General features: G+C 39.1%; 1 protein-coding gene across 1 annotated transcript in view; it reads left to right on the plus strand.

The window, feature by feature from the left end:
* aux (cyclin-G-associated kinase) overlaps window positions 1-22633 on the plus strand; it is a 487932-nt gene that overhangs the window by 37811 nt on the left and 427488 nt on the right. The window contains exons 5-6 of the mRNA XM_067136097.2: window positions 17208-17347; window positions 17426-17551. Coding sequence (XP_066992198.2) covers window positions 17208-17347; window positions 17426-17551 — 266 coding nt within the window. The remainder of the gene's footprint in view (window positions 1-17207; window positions 17348-17425; window positions 17552-22633) is intronic.

Raw genomic sequence — 22633 nt, forward strand, 5'->3', positions numbered from 1 at the left:
TAAATGGCTGGGTGTTCTTACTCTAATATTTTCAGGATAAATCAAGATAATTATTATTCTAAGGGTACAGTGTTTGTAGTGTAAATATGTAAATTTAAAATTGTCTACATAAGTTTGTATGTAAATATTCAGTAGAGTTTATGTACACATGTGGAGATGGAGGCACTTCCGTGTATGTGGGGCTTGCCCTTTCTCCATCTACCACCCCTAAATTATACATGTACAATTTAAGGAAAATAAATAATAATAATAATAATAATAATAATAATAATAATAATAATAATAATAATAATAATAATCCTCCTGCCAACCAGGGAAGAAAAAAATATGAACATGTTTTTTTCTTATTTAACTTCTATGCACCCGTAAGTGGAGTGATACGTGCTCGAGCGGCTGGGCCAGGACTCCACAAGCGGCCTGATACGCCAGGGTGCAAGGTCGCATATTTGGGATGTTTGAGACATCTGTTGGCTTTTCTGGAAACATTTCTGCTCTAAATCTGTTCTTGGTGTCTCAACGTGTCACCAGAGTACTCTGGTATGCTTCTTTGGCAAAGAGAATTGATTAAAATATCAATTGAGAAATGTATTCTCTTGTTGAGAAGTTGGCTGAGAAGGAAGTTGCTTGCTCCTGCGATATGCTCAGTAATAGCAAAATTGAAAGCTTACTTTATGTTTTTGTGGCTCTGATTTTAGCAGTCATAGAGAGGAGGAAGTTATTAGTGATCCTGTGCATGAATGAACACGAAATGTATCACCAGAGATCTTTCGCGTAGTAATATCGTACGACATGGAATGCCGAATAGACTTTCTCCCACCCCTCAAGATCCGTTTACGACGTCAGATTTGAACCTACGATCTTGGTACCTGGATGTGAATACTTTACCACTGATCCTTAAAAAAAAAATAATATACTGAGCGAGACATATGGCTGTAAGTTCGTACTTGGGAGACAGGTTTGAATCTCATCATTTGCTGCCTCATGATTGGTTTTCCATTATTTCCTTATTTCCAAATCAGGCAAATGTTAGGCTCATGTCATATTGGTTTCCCATTATTTCCTTATTTCCAAATCAGGCAAATGTTAGGCTCATGTCGTATAATTAAGGCCATACCGCACACTAAAGAACTTCTGAGGTAAGATAAGTTAATGAAAAATTTAAGATTTCAAAGGCATTTTTTATATGTTATATTTCTGTATTGTTTTGTTTTTTGTGTCATGAGCAACAGCGTGGAATTTCTCAAGAATATAAAACAGGTCCCATTATAATACGCGCAGTCGATCACCCACTATACTGTTTTAACCGAAAGCTTGCAACACCAAGGTTGCATACTAAAAAGTTGGCAGATTCCTAGCAGTGTCAGAGCAAAGGGCGAGTGGGTGCATATGGGTTAATGCCAACTGGAATTTCTCAACATTGTGGCTCATTTCCCTTTTCTCTTCTGTTGATCCGCAATCGCTGTTCGTCTTCCAGCAGGCGCTCATTCTCCTTTTTTGCTTGTTAGTATATGTCTAGCAACGCCTGGAACTTCCTCTGATTACTATCACCTTCAGTACATGGGTCTTCACTAGGCTTGACTGGATCTCCATCAACCATATTTACATCCTCTGCAGCTTTCTCCTCCTCTCCTTCCTCCGGGATCACAGGCTCATTTTCAGGGTCTTTCTCGTCCTCAAGTCTTCTTCACCATCTTCATTATAGTCATCCATCTCTTCTTGATCCTGTATATCGTCGATTCTTATCTGGCCTGGTGGGTAATAGAGCTTCAGGTTTACTTGCTGCATTGAAAGTTTTCTCTATCAAACTGTCCATGCTCCTAACTTTGTACGAGTTATTGTCATAAACGTGAACAATTCGATATGGACCAACGTATAACTCTGCAAATTTGTGATAAAAATGCACAGGGCCATCGGACATAGCGGGTCTCTTTACCAACGCAAGTTCATTGATTTGTAACGGGCAATGAAAATGCTTGTTTCTTGTTCTGCATAAGTGCCATTCAACTTGTGCTTTCATTCGTTCTGCCGTGTTCTTAATTCACATTTCTCGAGACTGGCTATGGTCAATTGGACAAGGTATCACTCCATGCCATGGTCTAGTTGGATACTCGTTGCAGTGTACCACCGAGGGTATCTGTCCGGTTGAATCATGACGAGTAGAATTTATACTTTCAGTGTTATCGGGACATCTAACAACTTATAATGTTCCCTGGGGATGAAAATCTGGCAATACTTGGCCACTTCTTGCATTATGCATTCACTAGGGTACGATTTTGGCTGACGGACAGAACTTGAAACATGCTTGATTTCCAACTTATCAAGTTTATGCTTGAATATCGGAGAGAGGAATTGTGGTCCATGATCGCTCAGTTATGCTTTCTGGCTTACCCATCCCAGGAATAATTTTGTTTTTAATTTGATTCAGTGCTGATCTGGTGTTTACTATATGTACTGGACATAGGGGTACAAATTTAGAGAAGACGCCCATGCATATGAGAATGAATTTTACCCCACGGCGGCCGGCTGGAATTCCACCATAGTAGTTTATTGCAAATAGCTCTCTAGGCTTGCTAGGCAATAACACTTTGGGTGCTTGCTAAAGTAGGAAGTATTTGGTTTAATACGCTGGGAAGTATCACATGTCCTAAGTATTTGCTGTACCATTCTTCTCATACGAATCCAAAAGAATGTCTACTGCAGTACAGCTCTCACTTTATCAATGCCAGCATGATCCGTTGTGTGGTGTCCTAACCAAATTAAATCAATCTGGAGCACCGGTGGGTCAACAATTCTAAATTTGGTGTGATCTTCGTCAGTGAACTTATGCAGTAGATTATTGAAATAATGAAATTATGTGGCCTTCTTCTGCACTTCAGTGAATCTTGGAGTTCCGGACTCGAGTTCCTTCTTGAAGTACTGTAATCAATTAGAAGACTAGTAGGTGGGTAGTTAGCCTGTTCTTGATTTATATCACATAGTCTATCAATGATGTTCTGGTCTTCATTATCCAGCAGCGCTAGATTAATAACAGCTTCTTCTGGGTTAGGGTTACTGCTAAGGGCATTGCTATGATGTTTAGCTTTCCAGGACAGTGCTCTAAAGTTAGATCAAACTGCTGTACGAAGAGTGACCAGCGGCAAATACGGTTGCACCCTACATTGAATTTCAGAATGTAGGTCAATGCTTTATGGCCTGTCATTATGGTAATAGGAAAGCCATAAATATATTTCTTCCATTGGCTTAATGCCACCACAATAGATAGCATTTCCAGCTCTGTGGTTGTCCATTTCAGCTCATGAGGCCTCAATTTTCTACTCATGAAAGCCAGATATGTGATCTTGTGTTCACATTCAGGTGTTTCTTGGAAAGGAACAGCCACAATTCCAACACTAGAGGAGTCTGTTTGGATGATAAATCTATCATAAGACGGGTACCCTTGTTTGACTGAATTTGCCAACATTTCCTTGGTCTTCTTAAATGCCTCCTCCTGTACATCGGTCCACCTCCATCTATTATTTGCTTTCAAGAGTTCTTGTGAAGATGCTACGGTCTCTGTGTAAGGAATGCAATGATCCACAAAGAACTGGCATAAACCCAAGAACTGTATAATATGTTTCACTCAGGTTGGTTTAGGAAAAATTTGTATAGCTGCAATTTTGACAGGGTTAGACCTAATTCCTTTTCCATCGATCACATGTCCAAGAAATAACATGTTCCTTTGGCAAAAATAGGACTTCTCCAAATTTACTTTAAAATTGCATCTGTTGAGATCCACCAACAATAAATCTACCTTCTTGAGGTGTTCTTCTAGTGTCTTAGAACAAAAAATTATGTCATCAGTATATTGTATCATGAAGTCCTTCACTTCCTGACTTTGGTTTCGTTCTAGTGCTCAGACGAGCACAGAGCTAGAGTTCATCAAACCGAATAGAAGTCTTTGAAAAATGTATGTCTGGTTATTCAACATGAACGCTGTTTGCATGTTTGACCCAGCGTGTAATGGTATATGATGAAATGATGAGGTTAAGTCCACAGTCCCAAATAATTCCATGCCTCCAAACTTCTTCAATATGTCCTTAATTGCAGGCGCTTGGTCATACTCGGGCACTAGGCATTTATTAATGGCTCTTGCATCTAGGCATACTCTGATAGATCCACAGTTTAGGCACAGTTGAAATTGGGTTTAAGAATATTGTAGGTGACTTGGCAATAATTTTGTTCCTTTCCATCTCCTCAATAATTTCTTTGACCTGGGGAAATATTTTTTCAGGTATCAGGTATGGTCTCTGCTTTAACATTCCCAATTATTCACCATGATCTAATACTCATAGTTGAAGATCTTTCCTGGTTTTGATCCAAAGACTGCCTGATATTTCTCTAAAATTTTCCCTAATTTTTCACAAATTTCATCGTTTACTGGGGCTTCAGCTATCGTTTCGGGCAGTAGTCTTCTAAATTTTTCCTCTTCATTTTCTTTTTCTGGGTTTGCTATCATATCCTCAAAATTTTCACGAAGTTCAGTACTGCTTTCCATCCGGCTGGTCGGAAATTTGAAAGACTCCTTTTCCCCTTCCTCTGCTGTAGCTGTCCAAATGCTTTCTTCACTGAATTAGTGTTCTGCCTGATCTAATTTCATCTCCTCTTGAGTGTTTTCAGTCCAAAATATCACGTTCTTAGTTCCCATGTAAATCAGTGCATTATACTCTCTCAGAAAATCTGCCCCTAATATCAAATTATATTCCATCTTCTGTAAAATTATGCATGGATGTGACATAACTGAACTTCCTATCTCAATGTTTAACAAGGCTTATTCCTTACATAGACCTGTCCTATCAGGAATTATCCCTCTCACTTTCAGTCTAGCGATGAGAATAATTGAAATGTGAATTCAAGACTTCAGTGCATATTTTTTTTCAGCCACAGTAATTGTCGCACCTATATCAAAGTATGAATTCGAAGGTTCTCAATTTTTACGCAAATAATGGTAATCATCTTATTGATCTGCGGTTTAATTTAATGTTTTCATCAATCAAGTCTTCTGCTTGTATAATCCAGCTATCCACCTGATACCATGATCCATCCATCTTGTATCTCGTCCTCTGTCAAATCCATTCTATCTCCTTTGCATAATTTTGAAATTTTTTTTTGTACGTGCCCCCTCTGGCGTTGTAATCTGGAGCATTCGGGTTCAATCCCTGTCCTTGATTCAGCTGACGATAGCTCCGGTATTGCTCGCTTTCTGCACCGTGACATTTATTTTCCGTCTGACCTTATATCGCTTCCTTCCATGTTGCTTCTTGCTGTTTACCTTGCAGCTCCTCTACATATCTGCGTGAATCTCTGTCCCTCTGTTCAAAATCAGGGCGGTAATTGCCTCTGTTATTTCCATTTCTATTTTCCCTTTCGTCCCACTGGTAATACGACCTTCTCTGACCTGCAAAGTTGCCATATCGATAGCAGTACGTCCTTCCATTATGACCACTCGGGTTTCTCCCTCTCGGATCTCCTTTGTTCCAGCTGTAGTCATTATCTCTCCAGTCGTCTTTCCGGGCGCTTGTTCTCCAGGTTCCGTTCTGTGGTTCCCTCTCTTTGTTTCGGACTTCTCAAGATATGGTCTGGGTTCCTGAATTTTTTCCTCTTGGTATACTTCCGGACCTTCAGTTGTGGGCTACAGTCTCCAGGCAAATCTACCATATGTATCGCCTCTGCGTGACGTATCCTTGGCTGACTTTGGCTCGTCTGATCCAGCTGACGGAGTGTCTTTTCTGCATCCGCTGCGGTTTTGACGTTTGCCGCAATTAATGTTCTTTGCACTTCGATGGGCAGTTGCCTATATATCACAGCTATAATTTCGCTTTCAGAGGGTGGGACATCTAGATCGCGGAACTTAATCATCTGTGACACGAAGAACTGAGAAAATTTTGTGGTTAAAGTGGCAGGATATTTTTGCGTACATAGCTCCATTTACAACCCATGCTGAATGGTAATGTCTAAGAATTTTTTCAGAAATGCCGCCTTTAATTCCTCATACATGCTGAAGGTATATCTGAATGCCATCATCCACTCCAGTACAGAGTCTCCTAGAAATTTTTCTATCGTCCTTAGTCTTCTCTCTGGCAGTATCCTGCAATCTTGGATGTAGTCGTCCATATCCCTTAAAAAATGCTCGTGGCATCCTGTCGTGCATTCTGATGAATTTCCGTCGTTTATCCTCGGCTGTACGCACAATATTGTACACTGGGATCCTTCTGGTATATTGGCAGTCAAAAGTACGCTCCTCTGGTCACGACAAATGCAACAGCTCACTTGGTATAACCGGCTCGCTAGTCTATGCTCCCCGTTCAATATGTGTTCCCCCTCTATACTTTGCTGCTGTATAGAGCACTTAATCTAGCTAAACTCTCTATTCATTCGCAAATCCAGCAGTTCCATCTTTCATATGCTATAATTCTTTCTCAAATATAGTTAGTTTGGTCTTGTTTTTCTCGCTTGTTTCCGCCCATGCCTGTATACTAGATTCTATTTCCCGGCTATTAGCTTTCGCAGTTTCCCGATCTGACAGGATCATATTTCTGTATTTCTTGTCCCTTATCTGCTATTTCTTCTGCTACTTCTGCTACTTCCTGCCTTGTATGTCCTTTCATCTCCTTCATCCTTTCCTGTGTTTCCTGTTGTTTTTCCCTCATCTCGCTCTCAATTTTCTCTTCGGTCTTCTGCTGAGTGCTGGCTAGACGGTTGCTTACTTCAATTGACATGGCCTTGAATCGCGATTCCGTATCCTGGGTGAGTTTATGAATTGCATTACAATTCTTCCTGATTTCAGTTCGCGCATCGTCGAGACTGAAAGTTATGTCCCCTAATCACCTGTCTGTGCTTCCTGCACTTACCACCACCTTACTTTTCAGTTCCTCAACAGAATCTCAGTGTGTTTCTATCTGTACTTGTGCTCTGTTTTCTACTTCTCCTAACTGTTTTTCTAGCCTATCCATTCTTTCTTTACAACACTGTTGTACTGTATTGATTTTTTATTCTAGTTCCCCTGTGACCTTATTCATATGTTCACTTAACTCATCAGTTGTCTCCGCGACCTTATTGACACGTTCACTCAACTCCCAGTTTTCTCTGTGACCTTATTCACACGTTCACTCAACTCCTCAGTTTTCTCTGTGGCCTGCTTGAATTGTGCATTTATCCCGGTTATTAGTTCATTTATACGCTCTTGCTGCCATTATGCAGGTTCTTCTGCAGCCTTATCCATACGTCACGCAGTCTCCTCTGCGGCCAAGTCCATCTTCGCCAATAACTCCTCTAACGTTATCAACATATTCGTCCTTTAAATACGACGGCATGGCTGTTTTTCGTCACTGATGGATTAACATCATGTAACTCCGTATTCCATATTTCTATTCATTTATTTTAATTTCCCAGCTTCTATCATTTTACGTTAATAACATCCAACAGATAAGGCTCAAAAACTTGCTGTTTAGAAGCTGCCTAATGATTTCATTCCATGTTTTTATTAATTTCTTGATAATATTACATAAAATCAATCGTATCCAATAATTTTGAAAAATCTTACTTATTTTATCCTCAAATACATTATTAAAATGGCTAGGATTACTAATTTTGGGCTCAATGCTATTTGTGATAGACATCAACACGTAACCCTATGTAGACCTATGTCTCCTACTTGAGGCTAATATATTCCGAACAGTGGTCTATGTGCCCCTAACCTTCGATATCGATGCAACTATCGTTACATAATTTCACTAGAGACTGAAGTGATCTCGAGTACCAAATTTACTGTAAACAGTCAATAATATGACTGGCTATGCAGATTTGTCGTACAAAACAAATCCTAGGCTGTGTCTGTGTAGATTTTTGTCTGAAGGATATAACATTGTCCACTACTACCTCATATGTAAGAAATCATTTCCTTGTTCTCGACACATATTGAGCTACTCAATTTTACTTTGACACGTCTTATTAATCGGCTCGATGGTTCCCATTCACTTCTTATCTTACACTAAAATTTATGTTACTTAATTGCCGATTTATACCCAACATGACCTCGTGTATTTAGGATTTACTGATCTCTCCTAAACACACTATTTCACTAGAAACCTTGCCCTTTCACATTCACATACCGAACTCATGTGGTATCGAACTTGGGACTATTAGACATACAACTTTGTCTAACACGTTAGGTTGCCAGATTTTATGACTCTGTCTGGGCATCAAACAAGAGACCAGACTTTGCCATTTCTAATGCACCAGGTTCGAAGTTACCTATGCCTACTTCAAAATTGGAAATGCCTGAGCTGTTGCCAACAACTAACTGCACATGCATGACAAACTGGGTACCACGTATGGTCACTTCCAGGCTTCAAACCAATAACCGTACTATAGAAATCCTAATAATGGGCGTCAAGTTATGTGATCCAACATGGACATAAATACAGTTGAACTTGCTTTATACGTAACTCTGTACTGCTTAATTCGTATGTTTACATAATTTCCTTTAGGTCCCGGCAAAATGTAATTTAAAAGCATGTTAATTAAACCTTATTTATACGTTATCCGTTTATACATAATTCACTGTTATACGTATTGAGTCTCAGTGAAATATACCTGAGTTTTGCATAATTGTAATGAGCACGTGCTTTTTAAAAAGAAAATACTGTATTTACGACGTTTCCTCTTCGTCGGCGTAGGTGGAAGTAGAGCGGTCGGGTTTTGGTGCTGAAACAGAACACAGTTTTGCTGAGTTACATGTTGACCCTTACTTACTGGTGGCTTAACAGAGGCCAACCGAGCGAGTCCCCTTCGCTCTCTATCTTGCTCCTCCTCTGCCTTCGTCATTTTTAACCTTCACAATGCCGCCAAAGATTAAGATACATGACAAGCAAAGTGAGCGGTTTTGGTGTGGAAACAAAAGAAAATACAGTAAATTTGTTTGAATATGAGAATTTCTTTCGTGGGAACAACGGAGAAGTAAAATGTCCAAGGTGCCGGTATCTGGTGTTTACTGTTGAACAGGTGTTTACTGTTGAACAGTAGTTTTGTCGTTCAGTTGCTTTTGATTAGCCGTGGAGAACAGAAAAAGGAAAAGTTATACGGTAGATAAAAAAGTAAAATTTATATGAGTAGACGCTAATCCAAACAAAACAAAAACTGAAATTGCTTCAGACTTACGGATAGTTTATAGCACGCTATGTACAGTCATCACTCATCAGTAAAAGAAACACTATTTTGGATGAGTTCTTAAAACTGGGTTTAAAATCAGCAAAGTGCAGCCGTCAGCAAGAAGGAAGGTGCGTAGATTTCGAGAAAACACTTTTCACATGGTTCCTGCAAAAGTGGGCTGCAGCTCTACCAATTAGTGGCGACATCCTGAAGGGAAAGGCAATAGATTTAGCTAAAATGATGAGTATCACTGCTGATTTCAAGGCTTCATCAGGATGGTTGCAAGGATTAAAAGATCGTCATGAAATCACAGGGAGAACAATTTGTGGTGACTCCAAAAGCTGTGGACGACGTCACGGTACAACACTGGAAAGAAGAGGTTCTGTCGGGTATTGCAAGCGATTATCAGCCTCCAAACATCTACAGTTGTGATGAGACTGGCCTATTCTACAATCTCCTTTCTAATAAAACATTAGCTGGAATAGGTGACTCATGCCATGGAGGGAAGAAAAGTAAAATTCGTGTAACAGTACTTCTTGCCATCAATGCAGATGGATCTGACAAACTTCCTCCACTTGTGATAGGAAAATTGAAGAATCCGAGGTGTTTAAGGGTGCGGAAACAAAACATATTGAATATGAATCCCACAGAAATTCTTGGATGACTATGCTTCCAATGGAACAGTGGTTGAAAAAACTGGACATTAAAATGAAAAAGAGACAGAAGAAGATCCTCCTCCTTATGAATTGATGTGCAGCACATCCACCTCAAATCGTTCTGGAGAATGTCCGAGTGGAATTTTTTCCTCCTAACTGTACCAGTGTTCTATAACCGCTTGTTTTGGGCATCATTGCAATTTTCAAAGTGCATTATAGAAAAATGCTGATTCAACACGTAATAACACTGAGTGATGCAGGAAATGAACCTCTCTCCATTAATTTGCTACAAGCCATGGACTTTATTTCGGCTTCCTGGAAGCAGGTGTCATCCTCCACAATTAGCAACTGTTTCCGCAAAGCTTGTGTCTTACTAGAAGAGTCTGCCTGTAATGATGATTATGGGGAAGAAGTTTTGTCTGACAATGAGCTAACGCTACCGGAGGGTGTAGAATTCGATACTTTTGTGAATTTCGATGATAATCTGGCTGTATGTGGAGAACTACCGGATAAAGAGGTTATTGCTGATGTATGCCAACAACACGGTGGTGATGGACCAGCTACAAGTGACAGTGATGGAGATGGAGATAACAACTTGAATCTTGAAACACCTGAACTGATGAAGTGTTAAGTGCAATCGATGTGTGTAGGTGTTACATCAGTGTAAAAAGTTGTGAAAATGCTTTGAATTCATTACTAAGTTTGCATAAGGAGGTTTATACACTTAATGCAAGAAAAGTGAAACAAGCCAAATTATCTGATTTCTTTAAGGCTGGACCAAGTTCAAAATAATATTTTCTGTCTTAATGTATTTATTATTTGCAGGGATTTACACATGTAGGTCTATTCCATTGGTTTTTCAGTAAATGTGTGATGTATTGTGTAAGTCTGATTTCTAAGTAATTTTGAGTTACAAGTAGTTTTTTCTCTTCCCGTTGATATATGTATGTCAGGTTCATCTGTATCTCCCTAACAACAATAGTGCCACCTGTTTCGGTGCTACCTTTATATCTACTAACGTGGATATAAAATTTGCCCATAAATAACAATACTGCCACATGAGATTTGGCGTTCCATATTATATTCACTAACGTGGATATAAGATTTGCCCACAAATAACAATCGGCCCCACAAAATTGGAGCGTCACTTATATGTACCGTATCCTGTCTTAAATTCGGCCTAGCTCAGGGTAAAAGTGCGTGGATTGTCCGGATGTGGGCAATAAAATCTCTACTTACTAAAATATACTAAAATTATACACACATATAAAACACATGTTATTGGGTATAATAGATTTATCTACAACATGGGTTTTAACTCGTACTAAAGAACAAATATTAATCAATGAAGAACTGATCTTTAAATTGGAAGATATACATAAATCACACCTGAAAAATAAAACACAAATATGCATTGAAGTTGAGAGAGGCGCTGGGATTCGATCCCAACATACTCATTTACATTAATTGCCAAAATTATGAATCATTTACAAATTAGAAAGAGGTAACGAATCCAAGTAATATAAAACCTGTTACATAGAATATGAATATGTTACGTTACTTCATTATGTGGCCTGCCTCATTAAGTCCCTATTCTTTGCCCGTAGGCTCGATCTAAAACCGTCCATGAGATGCGAAAATAATATCCGATACACCAGTAATTGACCTAATTTACATATGTACATTCCGAATACACGGACACCAATATTAAAAAAAAAACACTTGTTCAGGACTGCGTCTAAATTACCAATTCAAAATAACACAGAGACTAATCATATGGGACCGTACCCATGAGCAACGGATAAGGGCAGAATCTTGCTTCCCTAAAATTAGCCGACGGGCTAAGGTATCCCTGTTACTCAACAAAGGACAACATCACAAGATAATAAATGCACTGGACAACAATAAACACAAGATATACATAAATCACACCTGAAAAATAAAACACACACAAATATGCACTGAAGTTGATAGAGGCGCCGGAATTCGATCCCAACATACTCAGGCTCCGAAGATTACATGTCTCACATAGACACAGCATTCCAGCCTGACTCGACCCAACGGGAACATCAGCTGATTAGCAACAAACTTTCAAATAAGTGGGGCTTGTGTTCGGCAGTTCATGAAAGTAATGGTACCTATTGTAAATACATTCATTTATTCTATGCTCGGCGTACAGCCTACAGCTGACTCAGGCTTTCCCTACTTGGGAGACAAATAACTGGTCTGAGCTTCGCCAACTTCCTTGTTTCCGCACAATGGCACAAAATTCTCTCAGACAAAAATAACACATGGCCCGCACATTCAATCGCATAATAACAGGCTGGCTTATCAATAAACATATAAATCAGGGCTCCCAGTAAAACACCATGGCTTCATACCCCACATGTCTAACAATGGGATCCCCCATGACCAGAGCCTCAACCCTACCCACCTTATTTGATCCCCTCCCCTCCTGGTCGGCCCTATCTTTCCTGACTGCTGCAGAAGCTACTTCCTCCTCCTTTTTCTCCCTCCTATGACCCTGTTCTGCCTGTCTTTTCTTATCCACTACTTTGTAACATGTGATGAATGTAAAGATGAATTCAGTCTGTAGAGAATAAAATGAGGGTTGGGTTGAAACGTGCCTTTGTTTCAGCACATGGTGATTAACTGGGACAGACAATGTTTAATTTAAGGAAAATTTAATATAAAGGTTGATGATGTGAGTTTTGAAGAATACATAATTTCGAAAAGATTTAGCAAATTGTCAGGACATTTAAAATTCTTAATTAAAGGTTTTGATTAGTAATTATAAATGAATAGTTTCAACAAGGTCTGATGTGGTCACCATCCAGATTGTAGTTAGCAAGTTTTAAGCAGCAAAATTAATTTTGAAGAGCACCTTGTGTTACAGCATCTCGTAAATGTGTTGCCTTGGCTTCTCTTAATTCTAGTGCTTTCATATGACCTTTATCAAGAGGTTCTGGGTTAGCAGTTCGGTAAGGGGTCAGTTTGAAGGAGAGCTGGTTTGACGGCTTGAGTGGAGTAGTTTGTGAGGTGTGGGGTAGGGTGGGCTGTCGACATATGTGTTTCTGGTTTTTATTTTGGCATGCCTTAATTGTATTTTTTAATGTGTGGGCACTAGAGAATGAAGTGACATTGTTGCTGGTCTTGGTCGCTTGATCCTGGGGCCCCTTACAGATTGGTGATGAGAATATAAGTTTATTGTGAGGAACAAAACAGTAGTAATGAAAGTTAGTAGGATAAATATACCTTGTAACCTCACCCTCGAGGGAGAGAAGATTGAATGTATGAATAGATACCTTTAAATATCTGGGGAGTACAATATCAAATGATGGAAGTGCCAAGACCAAAGTGTTGAATACAGTACAAAAAGGATCCAACTTCTTCCAACTTCTTTCATCTAGTGCAGAACATAGTATGGGGTAAGGGAGTTCCTCAGAGGGCTAGACAGATCATGTTTAAGACTTATCTCCTGCCCATCATTACATATAGTCTGGAGAGTTGTCGTACATAAGAGAAGTCAACTGCAAGCTTGTGAACTGAAGTTCCTTAGATCAGCTGTATGGGAAACAAGGAAGGACAGATTTAGGAATGATCAGATACGAAGAGATCTGCAGGTCAGCTTGACCATGGAAAAAAGGCTGAGTGTTACAAGGTTGAAATGGCTAGGGTACGTTAAGCGGATGCAGGCGGGCGACTCTTAACTCCAAGGAAGTACTTTGAGAAGATCGTTCTGGGACGAAGACCGATTGGACGCCCTACAAAAAGGTATAAGAGAAGACCTAAAAACGAGAGGAGAAACATGGGATGCCGTAGAGAGAGAAGCAGCATACTGAGACTAACAAGTTCAGGCACATCCTTCTAAAACATCCTACCCGGCCCGCTGGAAGGAATTCATGATGTTAATGATGGTGAGGACTGCTGCATCTGTTGCAGTGGGTGGTTCCTGTGCAAGAGGCTATGGGGTGGTTTAATTTAAGACAATTAAAAGTTATTATGAGCGAGGTGCTTTTAAGAGGGAGGAGTGGCTTGCGTTGGAGGATCAGAGTTCGATGCTGTTTCTGTGATGGTGTGGTTGGTATTGTGGGCTCCTGAGGCATAGGTTAGGTATCTTGGGAGCTTGTAAAAGGGAGGGTGTAAGTGTTTTTGAGTGTTTTTCTGCAGTAGAATTTGTTATGTGTGTGGATTTGGTTTTCTTTTTGGTATGGTACATGCTGGAGTTTGGGAATTTTGACGTTTTGTGATGGATTTGGGTTTCTCTGTCTGGATGTTGGTTGTCTCTGAAGGTTGAGGGGTAGGAGTTTGTGTGGCTATTGCTGTAGTAGAGAAAAATGAGGTTTGACTTGCTGTTGTGAAGATGGGATGTGGTAGTGGAGTCTGTTTGCTGATGCTGGCGGTCATTGGTTCTGTTCGAGGTTCAGGTGATTCTTCTTTTGGCTGGAAGGCAGGGTTTACTGGGAAAGTAACTATGGGGCTGGGATGTTCTTTTCAGGTGTGAATGAGAGGATCAAGGGAACATTATTTCTGATTGGGGTAGCCATCATCAAGTTGTCATGAATTTATCCTTGATAACTGTGATGTGGCTATGAACAATGGGAGGCGGGGCTTCCAGTATGGTGTGCTGGGTACCGATCCTGGAATGGCAAAGATGAAGATGAGAATTATACATTTGGGAATGTGGAGTTACCCTTCATGTAATTGTAATATAATCATAATTTATGGCTTCTTGTTGAGGTGGGTCGGGCTGGCATATTGCCGGTCCATTGGAGGCTGCCAATGACAGGGATTGAACTGATGTACCAGGCAGGCTGTACTCAGTGAGATTGCTAGAAGAGGAACAGTTGTGGGGTAAGGGCCTAGTTGGTTGACTTCCATCACAGAGATAATGAAAGTTTCTCATTGTAGTTTTGAAGTCCTCCATAGTAGGTGTTAGGGTATGGGTATATGACTAAGCAATGGAATTGGTCAAACTCCATGGAGGACTGACTTTTAATGGACACACTCAATGGGTACTGTCAAGTCAGGTTTAGTTTTATCGGATCACACCTTGGCAAGATGAACAAGTGACCAGACTAAAAGCTTGCCAAAGATTGCTCAACTTGTTTTCAGCTGTCCTGGTGTTGGCAGGCTGAGTGGCTGTAAGCTGGAGTGACTGCTGGAGATAGTCACTGGTGGGTGCTGTGGTCTGGTCGCAGACCATGGAGTCCAGAGTGTGGGCGACAAGGCTAACTGCTGGTGAGCAATGGTTTAGTTTAGTGCTGGGTGGCTCGGTTAAGGCTGCTAGCTGCTCTCCATGCTTGTTTGTCTGAACAGAGAATATAGAATGATTGGCTTGAATGATGGTAATAGAATTGCTAGTAGGTAGTTGTTTATAAATGCAACCAGGGATAACATACTGAATGTTTGCTATTGAACAGACTATTTGATTTATTCTACAGCTTTTTTCACTCTGAGGACTCCAAACATTTTATGAAAGCGAGGCCTGTTATGTACTATTTGGCATCAGAGTGCAGTAGAGATGTGGGTAGTTCGAGCTTTTGGTGTCAGAAGGAAGCTCTTAGAGATTACAACTCAGTGTTACTCTCCCATGATTGTAAGAAAGACCTAAATTGAAGTAAATCTTTCTGGTAGTATTTGAGGTTAGTGTACACTATAATGGAGTTGGAAAGCAGGAAGAACTGAGATTGATAGGGAGAAGGCCTATCCATAAAGATGGCTAAGTATGAAGTTATGGAGTTGGTCTTTTTTTTCTCCTTTTTGTTACCCTCTCTGCCCATACTTAAGTCATTATGTTTATCCTTTGTATGTGTGATCTTAAACTCCTTCCCCCTGTGGGTGGGGTACACAGGCGAAGAATATACCCACGCTATCCACGGCTTGTCGTAAGGGGCGACCAAGGGATGACTGTATTAGAATCATGAAACTACTTGTGATAGTACCATTTTGTGGGGAACACCATGGGTCACCTTTACTTGCGAGTAGTACCACTATGTTAGGTACACAACAGGTTTATTATTAGTAGCAACAGAGAGTGGTTCACTTTGGGTTTCCAGTACCCGTGATTAGTACCATTGTGAGAAACACCACAGGTTTGGGCGTTGCCTGTGATTAATACCACTATATGAGTGACACAGTTGATCTGCGTTGCCTGTGTTTAGGATCCACTATATGAGGAACACCACGGGAATACCGGTGCCATAATGTGTGGAACACCGTGAGTCTTCCTACTTTTGATTAGTACTGCAACATAACAAATACCATGGTTCCACTTCACTACTGATAAGTACCATTATGAGAGGCCGTTGACCTGGATTTTGGACCCCTTTACACAACAAGCATCCTTTATTCAGGATTGTGCTGTAGAAGCAGTTCCTTGGTCAGTAATACTATTGTTTATGATAGTTTCTGGGTCGGATCCACTGATGGTTTTAAATTTATATCCATCCATTCATTCTTCACATTTTTTATTCTGGTCAGTGGATGATTGTGAACTTTTAAATTTTCATTACATTTCGTACCATTTGGGGCTGATGACCTAGATGTTAGGCCCCTTTAAACAACAAGCATCATCATCATCATCATCGTAAACTCCTTTCTAGCATCCTGTGCTTTAAAAAAATATATACTATTATGACATCCAAAGAAATTTATATTGTAACACAATGAAGACTGATCAGGTGAAGTTAGATCTTACACTAATGGACTGAGCATTTTAGTGCATTTTCATTTTTATACAAAAATAACTGATAACCTTACTTACAGTCACAAAGTATTTTGGATTCACCAACATTTGAGCTATGCATGCATACCTTGTTTTTCAAAATTGGAGCAAAAGCACTAACTTGTATAAATAAATTTTAGAAACCCTTTTTTTTCTACTTTTAATTTTTTAAATTTTCTCATTGTGTATTAAAAACATGAAAAGTTACATAGTCAAACACACACCACGATATATTTATGAAACACAACATACATTCTAATCATTGAGAAATGAAAAATGACATTAATTGTGGAAATTGGCTCTAGTTGTTGGCTGCTCGAGAACATGCGGTGATGAAGCTGCCTCAATAGTACCCACTTCCACGTACTATTATAATAGAATTAGGCTCCGATGATGTGCTGCCACTTAGTATTTTGTAATGAACTACAGGCACTGTAGAATGTGTTCCAGCACTCTATTAATGTTTGTAGTAAGTTGAAGTGTATATATAAGTACTAGAACTCAACACTGTATGGCGTATGTCACTCGTCCTTCACACAACAATACCATCGACGTATGGAACACGTTGCTAACACTGGAGTTCATGGCGTGTAAATTATCAATACTAAAAAATAATAATAATCTCTGTTATGTTACAGGGGGTAGTTTGGTGGATGTTTTAACTGCACGTACAGCTCCTTTACCTCCGGATGTTGTGTGCCGCATATTCTGGCAGACATGTCGTGCAGTTCAGCATATGCACAGCCAACAACCTCCTGTGATTCATCGTGATCTCAAAGTGAGTGAAATGATCAAGCTGAGATAATTTATATTTTACTTGTGCTGTTTTAAAATACTAGTAATATTCTGTTTACAGATAGAAAATTTGCTGTTGGGCTCGGATGGGGCAATTAAACTATGCGATTTTGGCAGTGCTACTCAGAAGACGTATCAACCTGACCCCTCTTGGTCAGCTAATCAAAGATCATTGTTAGAAGAAGAGGTTAGTTAGCCTTTTACCACTTTTTAAAATATTGACAATGTATGCTGTTAAATGTGATAAAATGGACAAAAGTTCATTTTCACAAAAATAATGCTTAGCAGAGGTTTGTCATTTGCATTCCTTCCATATGTACACACATCAGCTCAGGAAACAGTTCGTACTGGAGAGAATGATTTTTAAAATATTAAGTTTCTGGCAGGAAGAATAAAATACAAATGATCAATGTTAAAAAATGAAAATACCAATTTCCACTAGATTCCTTTTCACTGTGAAATACATGGAAATGAAAATGCTGATTTTCTGGCCAAAGAGGGTACCAAACTATCTCTGCAAAACTACTGAGTTGTCTGAAAAGTTCTAAACTTTTTCTTAGGTGAAAATAGAACATTTAAGAAAAGTATTTTATCATTGGTGGATTCATAGTAATTCATTCCTTGCCCTGCAGAAAATTATGAAGTGAACATTCAGTATAAAAGAGCTGAACGTAGGTTCCTTGTTCATTCATCATTCTTGTGAAATGAGTCGCTCAGTTGCCCAGGAAGTGGGGAATTTGGGTTTGAGTTCTAATAATAGTAAAATTTTCATCCTTAGATAAAGATGCCTCAAAATGAAAACCATCTTCAAATTATTTTTAGTACTGCTCATTTGTTTGGATGACTTAAGTCCATTTTGCCAGCAATTTTAAAATTTGATCCTTGTAGAACTGCGTGGTTAAGACTTCTCAGCCAATCTTATTCCCATCTTCTAATATTGACAGCAGGTGAAGGATCTATTTAACACATTAAACATGCACCACCACCACCACCACCACCACCACCACTACTACTACTACTACTACTACTACTACTACTACTACTACTACTACTACTAGTATTACTACTACTAAAGCTAAACTTTCTGTCTTATAATGATGGAGTAGAATACCATTTCTGTCCACATATTTTTACCTCTTCAATTGGTTGAATTACCTACAAATCCAAAGTGATCTTCTGACCTTGTGAGAGTATGAATGGAAGATGGTTTGGTCATGCAACACCTCAAAATGATGTGCTGATGCAGTGGATTCCCTGATTGCCCACTGTAAACACTGTGACTTCTTCTAGTGAAGGACATTTGTTCATACCTTAGTTACCAGCCACTTTGCTTGTGGGTTGGGGAATCACACCTGGGCAACCATTTTTACCATGGCATGTTTGGAATGAAGTATCTGTATTTTTTAAAAAAAGCTTGTGAGATTATTTTCTTAATAATTCTACATTTTAATGTAGTACAAACATTGTAATTCCATTTTAATATATAACGTATTCAATTTTACAAACATACTATGTACATACCTGTTGGGTTCCAAAGCTGGCAACCTCATTAGTAGACTTCTCTAACTAGTCGTATTTTTCAGAAGAGTAATTGTTCAACATGGATTCTTGTTACATTTTCATCAATATAACTAATTTGTCCTGATTAACTGTAATAGATGACAAGGTGAAAAACAATATTTTCTTATGTTTTTTGAGAGTTTCCTGTATATTAGTTTCCATCAGTTGATCAAACTCTCCCTGAGGTCGTGTGCGAAATCACTCTTCAACAATATTGCTGATGATAATACTCCAGACACTGGATCTTCATATATAGACACGCTTTATGTGGTTGACCCATTGATGCAATTGTGCAATATACTATGTGCATCATACTATGTTTTATCGAACAGTAAAAAAAAGAACATTAACAACAGTCCTTTTAGTACAAGAGAGTTTTACGAAAAATTCTTCAAACTTAACATCTTTGGATGAGTGATAGAGGTTTGTCCTCCGAATCCCAAAAAAATGAGTTCAGAGCTAGCTCATGCGGTCAGTTTTTTGAAGGGTGGAAAAGCGTCTGTACCATGTTGCCTGGTACCATAGATAAAAGAACTTGGTAGCAAAGGGTTGCCCAATAAAGTTCCAGTTTCTCTGCTGTCTGGTAGACATGCAGGTATTCCAAATACCATGAAATCTAAGGGCGTGCTCATACCAGCTCAAGGCTTCATTCACACCATTCACTAAGAACATTTCTTGACAGCTAATTCATTCTATTCAACAATTACTTTTCTATTGAGGTTTTAATGTGCGTGGTGGGGATGGGAGAAGTGTCCATACTCATCATAAATACCGTATCATCTGCCTAGTTTTTTTAATGATAAATGTTTTAAGGTCTCTTCAATTGCTCTAGATTTTAAGATGTTGGAGTTCTAGATATTTGCCTCATTAAGTGGGCAAATATGCTATCACTGGCCTCTCACATTTCAAGTGGAGGTGTGTGATAGCCAAGTGGCTTAATTGATGACTTTTCACCAGGGCGGATGCAGTTTGAATCCTAGCCATTCCTTTTGGGGTTTAAGAAACTGAAAAGTCAAGTAAAACTGGAGGTCCTGTGTCTATGATCACAATATCTGTAGTCGCATGTGACGGATTATTAGGGCTCTTAAAACTAAAATCAATTCTCGGAGATGTGTTCAACTAACCATGAAATTTATTAAAATACTATTTACAGGTATTCAGAAGCTCACTTGTTTTCCACTCAATGGGTTTTTTACTCGGGATCATGGTCAAACATACTGCACAGAAGTGCATCGAATTCCTGTTCTTCAACTTGGCCTCCCACAGCGCTGTGTCATTCTAGAACAGTTCACCTCACAGATCGTCGCACACCCATAATCAATTCACCACAGTACTCTTTGACGCACAGGACATGTGACTGCCCTGTAACTCTTGTGATTGATGCAACACTGACATGTTTAAGTTTCAAGACAGACTTGGTTTCACTAAATTCACTCTTTCTGCAGAAATTTCTCGTTTCCAATTCCAGATCATTCTGGGCACATTGCAGAACTTACTTCATTAATGTTGTGGCAAGATTTAACACTTGTTTATGTGTGTGTTGTTGATGTTGCACATCAAACATAGTTTGTTGGGAATCAAGCTTCGAGAACCGAAAACCACAGAATGTTGAAACCCGTTCAGAGAAGCGGATATAGCCAGAAATGATCACGAGTTTACCATACACAAGAGTACAAGTTGCTTTACGTCGCATCGGCACAGATAGGTCTTTTGGTGACGATGGGGCAGGAAACTGATAGGAGTGGAAAGGAAGTGACAGTGGCCTTAATTAAGGTACAGCCCCAGCATTAGCCTGGTGTGAAAATTGGAAACCACAGAAAATCATCTTCAGGGCTGCCAAATATGGGGTTTGAACCCACTATCTCCCTAATACTGTGGCTGGCTGCATTTAAGTGTATTGAGCTCGGTTGTACACATCAGTTGCACTAAATACTCCTTATAACAGAGAGCCACGGTTACACAATGCAGTTGTGTAGGGAAGTGGGAGATATGGGCTCACTAGAACCCAGTAGTCACATGGATCCAAAAACTATCAAGTAAAGTTACCAAATATCATCAATCGGAAAAAGGAAGAAATTCCACAAGGAAATAGCCAAAGGTAAATGAGTGACAGAATAAATGATCATAACAAAGGGACTAACCCTTAAAATTTATATTCAGGTAGACTCAAAAATAGTAAATACAAACTTAAGATACACAGGATTACTGGTGTAACTTATTTTCTTATTTAAAATTATTTATTATCCACATAATCAATACATTGACATAAATTGTCATTAATTCATTTAGGACTAGTTTTGACCGCTGAACCGGTCATGTTCAGCTACTTTTTGACAAGGTAGAATCTAAGGACATACCAATCTTAGAGTTGAAATAACATTTCTTATTAAAAGGTCAAGTAGGACCATGAATCTTCAAAAGTTATAAACACACTTAGTCAAAAGGAACACACATCCAGTGGGATCATTCAGTACTATGTGTAGTCTATATATGGATCGTCAATCTTGTTAAACAGTAATTATTAATATAAAAATCAACACTATCACTTCATTGGTCCGTATATAAAAAATAATAAAAAATATGGGTATGCACATGAAATTGTTGATATTTATTGATACAGTCCTCCAATAAACAATTCTCTGCTGCTATGTTAAAATTGAGGGATATCTGAGCATTTTAAAAGATATCTTGTTGAGGCAAATAATTTAATAACATTTCTCTTCCTTAGTCTAGTAAACAAATATAAAATATGAATCTCAGCAGATGATTCTGCCTATATGGAGAAATACTGTTTTAGTATCTTGCTAAGTTGTAATGAGAATAAAATATAATCACTGAAATTAATAATGAGAATGGGTGCCATCTGCAAAATACTTGCAGAAATAAATAACTTGGTTGAGCATGAAAGAACTCCTTCTTCCAAGGTGACACTTTTAAGCTGACAAGGCTCTAGATTTGCTTCATTACCTTATCTGCTACTATTTAACCCTGAAATTAAATCTGGGTAGCATTTCAGGTGCTTTCCTACTCCACCAATAAGAAAAATTTACCATAAGTTTCACTTGTTGGAATTTATGCCAGAAACAAAACAATCATCACGTGTTGAGACCAACTCGTTGTGCCGCTTACAAAAAGTCATAAATCTACAATCAATAAACCACAAATGTACAATATACCAGCAAGTTATACTCGGTTTGATATACATCTTTACACTTATAACGTGCTTCAAAGTAATAGTCCGATAGGCACTGCTCGATGCTACTAGAATTCCACGTTATCTAGTAAGGAAAGATGCGACGACCTTCCTTACACTTAGGTGCGCTTCTTTTGCGAAGGTCATCCTTACCTTAATTACACACTTCTTAAGTGGGCTGGCAGACATATGAGGTCAGTGAAAGGTAGTTCGTTGCGAGAAAAACAAGATTAACGGTGATCCCTTTTTGAACACTCAAATTTACTGTTCATTAGTTCAAGTTAAAGTAGAAAACAATTTATTCATGAGGTATATTTTTGGGCTTATGCTGTGTAATTAATGATAAAAACACACTCGACGCGTTTCGAAAGGAACCCTGCCTTTCTTCATCAGGAGACAGAGAGAAATGAAACGACGCATAACAGGTTACTAGGAGAAAGCAACAAGGAACTTGAAATGGTGCCCTAAGATGTAAACGGGACGCCGTTTTAGCCCCAGATAGAGACAACGAATGGC

Source organism: Anabrus simplex, chromosome 1 (genome assembly GCF_040414725.1).
Source record: "Anabrus simplex isolate iqAnaSimp1 chromosome 1, ASM4041472v1, whole genome shotgun sequence".
Classification (NCBI taxonomy): domain Eukaryota; kingdom Metazoa; phylum Arthropoda; class Insecta; order Orthoptera; family Tettigoniidae; genus Anabrus; species Anabrus simplex.